Source organism: Cyprinus carpio, chromosome B10, assembly GCF_018340385.1.
Source record: "Cyprinus carpio isolate SPL01 chromosome B10, ASM1834038v1, whole genome shotgun sequence".
Taxonomy (NCBI): Eukaryota; Metazoa; Chordata; class Actinopteri; order Cypriniformes; family Cyprinidae; genus Cyprinus; species Cyprinus carpio.
Genome location: NC_056606.1, coordinates 10543841 through 10558026, shown reverse-complemented (window position 1 = coordinate 10558026; position 14186 = coordinate 10543841). Strand labels below are relative to the sequence as shown.

Genomic DNA, 14186 nt, shown 5'->3' with positions numbered 1-14186 from the left:
CATAACATAATATTCCTCAAATAATTATGTGAAAATTAGAATTTACTAATCAAAACTGTAGACCTGAATATCATACTTTGTGTGAAAAGTAATAAAAGTTGTGAGAGTTTTACTGCCTCTAATGTTTATTTCAACTGGAAACTGCAGCGATTCATATGTATAGGTATTTTTTTTTTTTTGAGTTTTGCAGAAATGTAGGTAGAGGCACGTATTTCCAATGAGCCTATGCTGCCTGAAAAAGTGGCTAACTGGGAATATAGAGGTTGTTGGTGACATTAAACATCATACTATAACAGGAAAACTCATCTACTCACTAGTCTACTTCCACAGCCTCACTCTGTATATAATCAACCATTTGAACTCAAACTTCAAAGAGGTGTTGAAAGCTTAGTGATGGTGACCTTGTGGAAAGTTGTGGTATAGTAGTTTGTATGTTTTTGTATGTTTTTACTTTACTGATACTGATTAACTGATTGACTTTACTAAATACTGATTGTAAGCTTCAGAATTCATAAAAGTTGTGTCATTTCTTTAAAGATTATCACGATAAACAAAATTTGTAATAATTATAAACTTTTTTGGGTTACAGTTATTATCACCATGGTTCCCTCTACAAAAAAACTAATAGTTCAATATTTCCCCAATCGCTCTCTCAAAAAACCCAGTAGGATTTTTCCATCAGGCAGCCAAGAACCAATGGAAAAATACTACTGGGTTTTTGTTAAGGGAATCAGGGTGAGTTGGCCTACAAAAATACATCAATAGCACTCTGCTGACAGCCATTAAAAGTAGCCATGTATTCTGAGTTAATAAGACTCTATACTTTGCAAATACAACATTTTTTTTCCCAGCATGCATTTAATTCCTTAGCTGCTAGCTATCCTTTCATTTTCCATTCTCTGCCAGTGCCATAGGCCTCCTCCACTCACAGCAAGTACAGCACTCATTTATAGCTTGAGTCGTAACTTTGCTATCCCAGTGTTCCTTTGTGGCCAAGATGCTTGTTTTGTGTGTTTCCCATGTTCTTAAGATTAAGTACATATATCTTGTCTACTTCCTGTCTCAGTATAACGCCTATAGCTTTAGTCATGGATTTGGGACTAATACAGTTTCACTGAATAATACATGTGTCTTTGAAATAGCATAATTGATATCAATTATTCAACCGTGTCTCCAGCATTGTGTTACATTTCCTTCCCAACTTCCTGCAGAGAACGTAATGGACATAGAGGTCACGTTGGTCTCAAAATGTCAAGAAAATTTCAAAACATCTGTGTTGCAAGACTGAAGCCTCGTGTTATATATTCACTTATGGACAGGACGGATGCTTTTCTTGTCGTTGGCAGTTTAACGTGACTGTTAAATTTTTCATCTGTTAAAGTTATTGTGATGGGCATTAAAGGTGCGACAGCCTTAAGGCTGCATTTTGGAGCACTTGAGCTGGCACTGTAAACTGCCCTCACGTCAAGTGTTTTTGCGTTTGCCATGTGCCAGTAACAAGGTCATTAACAGAAACAGCACGGCAGTAGGATCCCACACCCTCCGTCTGTCAATTTCATGCTCTCTGAACCAAAGGCTGTGAGAAGAAACTTGCAGAACATCTTGGATGGGGACGTCATAGCTCAAATCCTGTGGTGGCTGCTGAGTGTGTGGGTATATGTTTGTTGAGTCTGCACGTTTGCTAGTATCTGTAGTTCATACTTGAATAAAATTGAGGGAAAAAATCATAATAATGTGATTGTAAGCTTAAAAATTCAAGCAACATTATACAGCACATTTCCAAGTCTCTGTGTAGTACTGCAGCTGTAGTACTGTAGTACTGATGTAGCTAAATATATATTGTTTTAAGAAATGGATAATGTATTGTACAGTAATTATATGTGTGTGTTTGTGTGTGTGTGTATATATATATATATATATATATATATATCTATATATATATATATATATATATATATATATATATATCCATGCAAACATATTGTTGCCATTGCCATAGACTCACCTAACTACGTGAAACTGAATGGTGTGACATTAAATCAAAAAGAATATTTTGTATGTCACTCTATATGATTAAATAGACACACCATAGTATAGGTATGTATACTATAGCATGTAGGTTTAATTCATTAAAACAATATTTATAAATTCAGTATTTATAGTTTTCTAACTTCTAAGGTGAAATTTGAATGAAATATAATTATTAAATTAATTTAAACAAACCATGTATTTTGCTGCTTAAACTTTTTTTATGCTGTACAGAACAAACTCAAAAAATATAAAACTTAAAAAAAATAATATTTTTAAAAATAACATTTCATAAATTTAACATTACATTTCAGAAAGTGAAATTTAATATATTCTAGATTCATTACATGTAAAGTAAAACAAAACATGACAAAAGTGCTTTAATTTGGATGATTAGAGCTTACAGCTCATGAAAGTCAGAAATCCAGTATCTCAAAATATTTGAATATTTCCTAAGATCAATCAAAAAAAAAAAAAAAAAAAAGGTTTTGCAAAATAGAAACATTAAAGTTCTTTAAAGTATGTTCATTTATGCACTCAATACTTGGTCAGGGCTCCTTTAGCACAAATTCTGTGAGTGAATCAGTGAGGTGTGGCATGGAAGCGATCAGCCTGTAGCACTGCTGAGGCACTGTGAGCCTTCAGCTCGTCTGTATTGTTGGATTGACTGCTTCTCATCTTTCTCTTGAAAATATCCCATAGATTCCATATGGGGTTCAGGTCAGGCATGTTGGCTGGCCAATCAAGCACAGTAATATCATGGTCAGCAAACCACATGGAAGTGATTTTGGCACAATGGGCAGGTGCTAGAGTCCTGCTGGAAAAGGAAATCAGCATCACCATAAAGCTTGTCAGCAGATGGAAGCATAAAGTGCTCCAAAATCTCCTGGTAGATGGCTGCATTAACTTTGGACTTGATAAAACACAATGGACCAAAACCAGCAGACGTCACGGCACCCCAAATTATAACTATCTTAGGAAACTTCACACTGGACTTCAAGCAGCTTGGATTCTGTGCCTCTCCAGTCTTCCTCCAGACTCCAGACCTTGATTTCCAAATTAAATGCAAAATTTACTTTTATCTGAAAAGAGGACTTTGAACTAATGAGCAACAGTCCAGTTATTTTCTCTTTAGCTCAGGTAGGATGCTTTCTGACATTGTTTCTGTTTCAGAAGTGGCTTGGTAGCCCTGTTCCTGAAGACGTCTGAGCGTGGTGACTCTTGATGCACTCCAGCTTCAGTCCACTCCTTGTGAATCTCTCCCAAGTGACTGAATCGGCTTTGCTTTAAGTTTGCGGTCATCCCTGTTGCTTGTGCACATTTTCCTACCAATTTATTCCTTCCAGTCAACTCTGCATTTAATATGCTTTGATACAGCACTCTGTGAACAGCCACCCCTTTCAGTTGCCCTCTTTGTTGAGGGTGTCAGTGATCATCTTCTGGACCATTGCCAAGTCAGCAGTCTTACCCATTATTGTGGTTTCAAAGAACAAGAGACACCCAGAGTTTATACTGTAGGGATGGTCATTTAATGAAACTCAAAAATACATATTTTGAGATACTGGATTTTTGACTTTCATGAGCTGTAAGCTCTAATCATCAAAATTAAAAAAAACAAAATAAACTTTTGAAATGTTTTACTTTACATGTAATGAACCTAGAATATATAAAAGTTTAAATTTTTAAATTTCATATTTTTAGAATATTTAAGAATAAAATTTTAGAATAAACTGTCACACCATATGACTGTTTACACTTAAAAAGGTAAAAATCCTGACACACTTCTCATTGTTAGAGTCTGCATGAACTGGAAGTCATAGTCTTGTATTGTAATGTGTTTCCAAGTGAAGGAGAAAAAAAAAATTAAAGGGAGGGGCTTGATTGAAATGCACCTCTTTACCATCTAAGATTAGTTGTAAAAAAAAAAAAATTAAATTAAATAGGGTCAGATTTGATTTCATGCAGACTTTAAAGGTCACCTGTCTGTGTTTATGCATTGAACAAAGTGATTTTGAAATGGAGGACGTTTAAAGAATTAGCAGGGCTAGTTATCATTTTTTAGACAGAGGCTCATGAATGGGCATTACTTTATGACCAGGTGAAATAGATGCAATCAGACACTTGCATGCGAAAGGAGAGAAATGGATGGAGGCAGCAAGAAGGAGGAGAAGGGGAGGAGAGGGGGTGGGGCGAGTGGAAGGTCAGAGTGCTGCTCTGCATGATAAAGATGTTGGCAGCTTGGTGTCTTCGTCAGGATTCTCTGCACGCAGGCCAGATTTTACCTCTTTCTCCACATGTCATTCCAACCCATTCCACCAAGACACTGGAGCTGAAGGAGACTGTCTAACTCCTTCATGAGTCAGAGCGAAAGGATTAGCTTTTCATTTAAGCCTGTAATCATGGCTACTCAATGCTAACTCTCCCAAGCACAGATAGGAGCTGGCCATCTAGGTCAGGGTTTTTCAACCTCAAAGGAGGCCGCAAGGGGGTGCTAGGAGATCCGTAAAAAAATTAACAGATTATTAACATATATGTGTGTGTGTGTGTGTGTGTGTGTGTGTGTGTGTGTGTGTGTGTGTGTGTGTGTATTTATACATATTAGTTTTTCTTATATATAAATTATTTATGTCTATTATGTTATAAGTGTTTTTTGTATACATTTATATCTGACATTATTAATAATATAAATATATACAAATTTCAATGTTAATGTGATACTGACACACTTAAGATATTAATGAAGTGTGTGTATGTGTGTTATGTTCTGATTGAAAACAGAAATTGTTTAAATTTACTTTATTTAAATTATTTCAGTTTGTATACATTTATATTTATTTATATATAGTAAAAATATTTTAAAGTGTTAATCTCAGATATGCTTAATAAATAGAAGATATTTTAAAGAATATTAATAATGACAATTTGTTTAAAAAAGAAATAAATATAAATAAAAATGTGAATTTAATTCAAATGCATTTTAATTTGGAAACAATTATCTTGTCTTTATAATGTCATACTTATTTTTTTTTTCTCACACAATTTTTCCGAACATATTTAGGGGTCCTTGGCATCAAAATGTTTAAAATCCTAAGGTTGTCCTCGGGTCAACTCCTGGAGGTCAAGTTCTTAATGTCTTCATGTCTTAAGACTGTACAACCACCGTACAAGTTATAATGTAATGTATGTTGTAAAACAGGACAAAGGTCAACTTTGGGGCTATATATTGGAAGACTGAACTTGAAAATGTGAGGTTGGGTGTGACAATGACCTTCCCGGTGGACGTGGTAACTCGATTCACGTGATTAGATTGTTATTAGTATTCCATGAGGCTGATCATCTATTGATCTCCTCTGTCTCTGTGAGATTTTGAGGACATCAAATACGTGAGGCAAAAGCTGCTTAATTTGATGCATAGGCCAAGAGGAAGGGAGGGAGAATGAGAGAGCTGATGAAGACAAATCTAAGAAAAAATCCTGAGCATTGCATAGACTAAAATCAGACAGGCAGAAATTTGGACGTATTCGCTAGTTTTCACTCAAGTCGAGCTGAGCTGCTTAAGATGGGGGAAGAAAAACTCCCATAACCCTTTCATCCACTTCCAGACCCCAGCATATTCTCCGTTTCTCCTTTCCTCACTCAGTCCGAATTTCTCAATCTCCAGTGGCTTGCCAAAAGGCTTCAGTCAGCCATTTCTGCTTGGCTACCCTCAGTAAATCAATCCTGCTGATTGGGTCTGCTCTCTGACAGGGCAAGGACCCTGACGAAGACTAAGAGAGATGTATACATGTCGCTCCTGGTTACAGTCACCTGGCTTTAGTGGCTTGGATTGGTGGAAGGGCTCTAAGCGAAAGGGAGATGAATGGGAACGGCGAGGTTCTGTTCAGAACGGGCTAAATTAAAGTTTTAGGTTGAAAGCGGAATGTGTTTTTCTTCAACACAGGCCATGACGTTTTGAGTATCTATAGATTTGTGGTTTCTGCCTTCAAGTGTGTGCATTTACATTTGCATGCCGGTACATATGTTGAGTGGAGCTCGCTGCTTCTCTACTCTCAGAGTACCTTTGGGGACAGTGTTAAGTTCATCAGTCATGCAAACGAATGCAGTTTATGAGTAGAATAATCTACCGCGTGCTCTCTGGAGAACATTGCTTTCAAAGAAGCACCATGATGGGATTTCCTCTTACTCTCTACAGATGCACACCAACCAATCAAAAGTATGGTGTGATGTTATTTCTGTTCAAAACATGCTAACTTTGTCATCTTTCGTTTTCTCATACATGTATGTGCATGCATTACGGATGTCTGTACTTATTAGCATATTTGTGTTTTTCATTCTTTGGCAGGAGAATTTCAACCCAGAGTGCAAATTCAAAGAGAGTGTGTTTGAGAACTACTATGTGACATACTCCTCCATGCTGTACCGCCAAAGCCAGTCTGGACGATCGTGGTACATTGGCATCAACCGGGACGGGCAAGTGATGAAAGGCAACCGCGTGAAGAAGACCAAAGCAGCCGCACACTTCCTACCTAAAGTCATCGAAGGTCAGATCAGGTTTAAACTTGAGAAACATTCAGATTAGGGCTACATGATTAATCGAATGTGATTGTCATATGCATCTTGTCAGTAAAGCTGGTTCTGTGATCAGTAGTAAAGCTCCATCACATGCTTTCAGATGGAGCAGTATTTACTACACAGAGCCGTAGTTCACTGACAAGCTACGCAAAATCGCATTCATAATGGCATACGATATTATTGCGTGATTATGAAATCGAAGATATCGTTCTGCAATTATGAAACCTGTTTGCATAGCTTGTCAGTGAACTATGGCTTTGTGTACATAGTAAATGCTGCTCCATCTGAAAGCATGTGGAAATACCACATTTAATAACGTTTTTACTCCAAACTCACTTCAAAACGTCAGTCGAGTGTTTTAAATAAATCCTTCTTTGAGATGCTATGGCTTCTTAGAACAAGGCACACAATATTTCATGGTATTCTAAGCAGTGATAAAGGCTGTGTCAATTAGCATTGCATTATTATATACTTTATTATAATAAAAATTATAATAAGACGAACTAAGATAAACCATATATTGTCGTAGTCGTGTGTCAATTAGTCACGTTGAATCAATGAAAGCAGTTAAATCTTCTGTTTATTCAGAAACCACTATAGGGATTTCCTGGATTTCTTCTGCGGGGTGTATTTGGAGTTTCAGGGCGAGAGCGCCCTCTGGCCTTCGGATGGAGATTTACTACTGATCACAGAACTGTGCTTCACTGAAGATACGCATGACAATTGCAGCTTCTGCCTAATCATGATTTATCAGCTTTGCGATTTAATTTTAATTAATCGTACAGCCCTAATTCAGATTCAAAATATAGATTAGCAGAGACTGACATTCCCAGATGGAAAATCTAACTTAAAGGGGTTACTGTGTTTTAGATTCTAGCTGGTTAAAGCTTGTCAATAGCTGGTCCAAACAGGTGATAAGCTAGTAGACCAGTTTGGATGGTCTATTAGCAAACCAGGTGGCCAAGATTTTTTTAATTTTTTTTTTGATGGTGGCTATCCAACAAATACTAGCTAATAACAAACTTGCACTGACTAATGAATAATATTCAGCTTGCACTAGCATAGACTAGCTAATATCTAGCTTGCACTAGCTTAGACCCAATAATGACCAACTTAGACTAATAATCTTGGACCAACTTTTAACCAGCTTGCACTAGCATAGACCAGCTAGTAACCAACCAATCTTAGACCAGATAATAACCAGCCTAGACAAGCTAATGACCAGCTAATAACCAGCTGCCCTAATTTAGACTAGCTAGTAGCCAGCTTGCCCTATCTTAGACTAAAGGCCAGTGGCATAAAAGGTTTAGACTAGTCTTAAAAGTTATTCAGCTATTTTTTTTTTCTTTAAGATTGGTCAAAATTTTTATACTTTGGTTACATAAAAATGAAGATTAGTCTAAGCTGAATCCAAAATATAAGACTGATTACCCCTTAACTGCTAGTTGGTCAAACTAATTTTAAGACACTGTCTTAACATAGATGCTAAGATTATGCAACTGGTAAGATAATTACCACCTAATAACCATTCTGCACTTTGTTCTTCTTGTTCCCTCAGTGGCCATGTACAAGGAACCTTCACTGCATGAGCTTGTAGCGGAGCAGAGTCCTCCACGCAAAACCGTAAAGACTTCAGACTCCCCGTCTCACCAGAATGGCAGGAAAGAGGCCCCCAGAGCTGATGCTTCATAGCACAGGGGGCACACACAGGGAGGGCAAGGGACTACATAGACACTGAGAACTCCATTTTCCTTCATGCAACGTGGGCAGGAAGAGCTGTGTGAGCGGCTGTTAGCTGTGAGTTTTTGAATGGGGCAAGATCAGTCAGATTAGCGGACAATCCCTGCCTCTCTCTGTCGAACCAGCTCACATATATTTCCACTGACCCGGCATGACACCTGACACCCCCCATGAGCCGATAATCCTCTGCAAAAACATGTTTCTGTGCCCCCATGTGCCCTACTTGAGTTCTCTCACAGTGTTAGACGAAAAACGCAAACAATATCCATCCTAACTGAAGAATTCAATTGACTTTTCTTTCCCTATGGTTTCTTTTTGTTTGAACAAAGAGTTTTGGTGCAAGAACAAGATCGAAGGAGAGAGAGGTTATTATCCAATATCATCATAATGATTCCAGCAGATGAGACCCTCGCTGTTTCATTTTTTTTTCCTGCCACCACTTTGCCAAAGGCTGCTCTGTGCCAGTCAGAACTATAGGAAGGAATACAGTAAAACTAGTTTTTATTGGACCATTCAAGGAGGACCCAGTTCTATTGGTCAGCAGGTGTCGATTGATTTCTGCTGGGCAGCTGCCAGGGAAGCCAATGGCGTCATGCAGAATATGTGATTGGGCAGCTTTTGAAATTAAACATAACTCTGTAGTTCTACTTCTTTTCACTGTCTGATATTCAAAAACAACCCATAGATGATGATAATGAGTTTAGATTGAATCCACAACTCAAACACATCTGTTTTTGGTTTAATTATCGCTACACCTGCAGACTGTAAGATCCCCCCCAAAAAACAACAACAAAAAACTAAATTCTCTTGAGACGACTCTATTCATGTTTAATGGCCAGTGGGCCTGAAGCAGCATCCGTATCATTGGCAAACGAGTGAAGATTATTCGGGGCAGTTGTTTGATAGCTCTTTGATGGAATTCTTACAGGGGATTACATGGAGTCCAGCCATGATTGCTTGAATTATTTACTCCTTTTCCCGGGAACGTTCGGCTCGTTCAAGCAGCTCGGATGAGAGATTTTAATATGCAAATTTAAATTGTGGCGAGCCGATCAATGACGCAGTGTTTGTGTGCATTTAGACGTGAGTATTAGAGTGTGAAAGAGACAGAACGATGTCAAATGAACATCTGCTTCCATTATTTATTTGTGTGTGTGTATGGGAGTCTGGGCACACATGTGTAAATGCATTGGCTCACACACCACAGTTGATCATTTTAATGGCTCGGTAGAGTCTGGGCATTTTAATCTGCCTGGAGATGTTGACTGATGACCCTCTCCAGGTTTCATAATTGACACATAACCAAGAGGATGTGCTGTGACATTCAGGATCTCTTTGTAATTCCACAGGCATCTTATCAGTTTACACACACCACACTCCGTAAGTTGTTTGCAATGTGTGCTTTTGAGTAAAGGATTGGTCAGCCAGCTTCCGAATGGTGCCCTTTTGTCCTACAGAAGGGTAGCAACCTCCTCTTTGATGATGACATGCATTTGTGAGCCAATAGCAGTTGCTGGGGCTGTAGAAGGTATGGCTTGAGTGGCTGTAGGCGTGGTAGGTTCACGACTCTGGTTTTGCCATGGTTCTGTCTGAGAAAGGTCATTTGTTGATTCTTATTTGTGTTCACATAGACGTAATCTCCTTGAGCTGTGCCCTAAACATCCGAAAAGCACAAAAATAAATAAATACATAAAATGAATCAATCTTTGACTAACAATTAAATCAAATGAAATAGGAAGAATGTATAGTGGATGTTAGTGAGGGTTTGCGCATGTTGCAGAATGTTTTTAGCATGTTGAAGCAAGGTACGTGTATGTGTCTCAATGAAAGTTATTAGCAAGTTGAATATTAAAGAAATATTCCAGTTCAGTTGAATTGAATGAACAACAGATGTGGCATAATGTTGATTAAACTAAAACTGCATTTAAATCTTCTCCTACTTTTCTACAGAAAAAAAGCAAAAATAAAAATCTTGATTACTGTGATGCACTTGAAACTGATATGAATAGGGCAAATTGTTAGATGATTTTCAAGCAGATATTCAAAGCTTTTAATTTGATAAAACATTTACATTTATTGTTCTGTTTAAACTTGTGCATTAATATAGCAGTAAAGCTGTTTAAAATACCCTTTTTAATAATTTTTATGGTTTTAACTGTTTCATTGTCATGGCAAGTTGCCAAAGTAAAACGGAATACACTTTTATAACAAAAAAGTAAGTAAGAATTTTTTTTTACACTAAAATCATGTTAACATGCAAATTTTTATATCTTCTGGCTGTTTTATTAAAGAAAGAATATTTTGAGATTTATGAATTTGCCCTCTTCACTTTCATTGTAAGTGCCTCACTGTAACCCAGATTTTTGCTTCTTCTACTTTTTTTTTCTTTAGAGAAAAGGGAGGACAAGAGAAAATTAATTTTTGTGTTAATCAACATAATGCCACAAGTGCTTTTCATTGCACTTCACTTGTATTGAGCCTGGAACATTCCTGTAATGTGTAGCATGAGAAAGTTTGGAGAAAGTTTGGTTATGAGAGACAAGATTTGGGATGAAGACAATTCGCTGGCTGCGAGAGTCTGTGAAAATCCTGAGGGCAGCTCGGTGATTGAAGTTAGCTGGTGGAGAGGAAGATGGCATTAGAGGCATTCGATTATGAGGAGCAAAACCAGAAGATCATTAAGTTGGATTCTTGGAGGAGAACGTGTGCTTTGGTGCTAATGACGAGAGTGAGATCCTGTTCTGTGAATTAGACACAAATTCTTGCTGATTGAGTGGAAGGCGAGGAACAGAGTCCCTCCGAGGATGGGGGAGGAGAATGTGTATGTGTAGTGTATCTACCTGACGCTAAGAACACAAGGACGAATGTGGCCCGCATATGTCCCCTCATGTGTGCTCCAAAGTCATGCTCCATTTCCTGAGCAATCTCCCCAACCCCTCTCCTGTGTGTCCAGTGGCTATTAACCTTCCCTCCAGCTCTGTGTGTGTATGTGTATAAAGTGAGAGAGAGAGAGAGAGAGAGAGAGAGAGATAAAGCGAAGTAACGATCGATTGACTCAATAAAAGCCAAACTGGAGAGCAATAGCCCAGCGCTGTGAGCAATAATTTCCCTGTTCAACCGAGGAACCCGAAGACATTAGCAGACGATGAACTGAGAGTTTTTTTTTTTTTTTTTTTTTTTTTGTGGGACTTCATCCAGTCGGCGAGAAAGCGGCAGAGGAAAGGACAACATGGAGATAAAGTGACGTCCAGATTGCAAACACAATTTTGGTATTGTCAAATGGGCTTTGCTCGCTCGCTCCTGCTTTCTTGTTTCCGTCCAGTCCTGGTTTTGCTGTGAAGTTGCTAGTATTATGGTGTCAGATCACTCCTGACTCTCGCTCTCTCTTTTAAATCAGGGCAAGTTCTCAAGGACACATTGAGTCCACCCTCTGTTTCATTTGCCCTCAATTCAAGCATGCAAAAAGAGTGAAATGATCAAGGGAACATTTATGAAATTTTCATGCTGTATTTTTGTGATGAAAAATAGATTTCATACTATCTATCTCAGAGGAGTAAAAGAGAACAATATGTGTATATAAATCAAAGAATGATTAAAAAATAATATTAAATGCAATCAAACAATGATGACAGTACTGTAAATGGGTGCTTTTGGGGAGATGGACTGCCTGGTCTTGCCAAAACTGCTGTGAGCCATAAGGATTTTGGACATGTACAGATTTGAGTTCTTTTTGTATTTGTTTTTATTAAATTGTAATATTAATTGCAACTGAAGGCCATTTTACCCACAGTAAAAAATATCATTTAAATAACTGATGGGTACTTCCTTGTAATTTGCTTTTATATTTAGTGGAAAATATGTATGAACCTGAAACCTTGTATTTGTTTGATTGTTTTCTTTTACTGCTATATTTTCCCTTGTGCAAACTTGTTTCTTATGTTTGTTTTTTGTTAATGGACTAATTGGACTTTTAAGACCTCCTTACCCATACTTAAACACATGATTTGCGAGTTTTAAGTAAAAAAAAAAAAAAACAACCTTAAACTAAAAGCCAACGCACCTTTTTCAGAACAGGTCTTCCAAATGAAATGAAAAGAAAACAAGCCAGTCCTTGTCTTCCCTGTCCTCTTGTCTTCCGAAAAAGCAAAGTCTTCCACTAGCCAGGGCTTGCCTGAGTGTGGCAGTAACTGCCAAACGGAATGCGGCTTCCTGCTTAAGTCCCACCCCTGATCTTACAGTGAATGCAGGAACAGGCCAATTGGCTGACAGCCACTGGAGGCGGAGCTACACACACCTGCCCTATGAATCAGCATGGAGGCCTGCGCAGAGACTCAACAAAGGCTGGCCATAGACTAACAGCCTGGGTCATTTGGCCATCCCCTGCGCCCCTAACCAGCATGGCGGACGTGCTGCTCTGAAAGCCGACACACCTGGGAGAGTACTGGGACTCTACTGCATGCATCCCACTTCGGAAATACTAGGCAAGGACTCCCCTTTGCAGAGCACAGGATCTCCTTGGCACCCTCTCCTGGCCTCCAACTTGCCATCCTGTGTACATTTCTAGAGCAATTATACATCTCTGGGTTAGGAGGAGGAAGGGGGTTTGTCTTATTACTACATATTACTGAATAAACAGTTATATTTGTATCATTGTAAGATGTGTGATGGACTGTGTTGTATATAATATGTGTTTTTAGGTGTTCGCTGCTCCTGGTTTTAGAAAATGACCATGCATAATATCAGAAGCATGTAGGAAACAGATGGCACAGACAGCTGCAGGTACTCACAAGCGAGCAGTCAGGTGACAGGTGACAGACAACCTCTGCTCCCTTCACTTAGCATTGGCACAGTGCACACGGACAACACTTTCACACACAAGAGACACTCACTGTGTGCAGTATTTATTCAACTTCTCCCTTTTATGTCACCAGACCTTGACTAATCCTCTCACTGGCCACCTATGAACATCTGCATTATGTCACTGCATTACAGGAAGTCTCGCTAATCAGATGAGGAACAGAATTAATACCACAGGGTGGAATATAAACCACAGCCCACTCTCTCTCTCGAACGCAGACTCGTTATAAAATCGTAGATCATCTTCCAGACCCTTCAAGCAAACCGAGATAATTGTCTTGAACGCCTTTACAGACCCAACAAACTCTTAAAACAAGTTTCTTCTATATAGCTGAGGATTAGCTGGCAGTTGATGGATTAATATAAGAAAATTACATGCAGAACAGGGTCTGAATTTCAGCGTGGGAGGGCAAAACATAATTCAGATCCCTCTGCTGTTTAACTAAACGTAATCCTAGAAGCTTATTCTAGATCAGGGCTCCTGCTGCGAGAATATTTGGAAATATTTTGAAGCCAGATTGCTTATTGGAGATAATGACAGCATGTGGGTTAAACAAGGAAAGAGTGAAGACATCAAAAGTATGGGATAAATAAATAAAAGATGGTTGAGCTGTGATCATTTCTCTGCAGGATGAAGGGATAGACTAAAATACTGTTGGAAGTTTTAAAAAACACTATAGTTTTTACTTGTTTTCTCGTGGCCACAGGGTAATTTTCACAATTCAACATTAAAGATGTTTTTGTCATGATGTCAGTTTTTCTACACCATTTAATTGGCATGTTTAAAACATCATTAATCATTCATTGGTAAGTTCGAACATTTTTAGCATTTTAGCATTATACATCGATAACATTTAAAACCAACTGAAGCCACATATTTACAAAACTAACTAAATAAATAATATTATTAGATACGAAGTGGCTAAATGTTTATCTTAATGAATAACAATAAAAATGACGTAATAAAACGATGTAGGGCAGGCCAATAC

General features: G+C 38.2%; 1 protein-coding gene across 1 annotated transcript in view; it reads left to right on the top strand.

Annotated features, from left to right (window-relative positions):
- Nucleotides 1-11528, top strand: part of fgf11b (fibroblast growth factor 11b) — a 42011-nt gene extending 30483 nt beyond the window's left edge. Inside the window, exons 4-5 of the mRNA XM_019088742.2 lie at nt 6371-6569; nt 8159-11528. Of these exons, the coding sequence (XP_018944287.1) occupies nt 6371-6569; nt 8159-8292 (333 nt within the window). The 3' untranslated portion in view covers nt 8293-11528. The remainder of the gene's footprint in view (nt 1-6370; nt 6570-8158) is intronic.
- Nucleotides 11529-14186: the final 2658 nt, after the last annotated feature.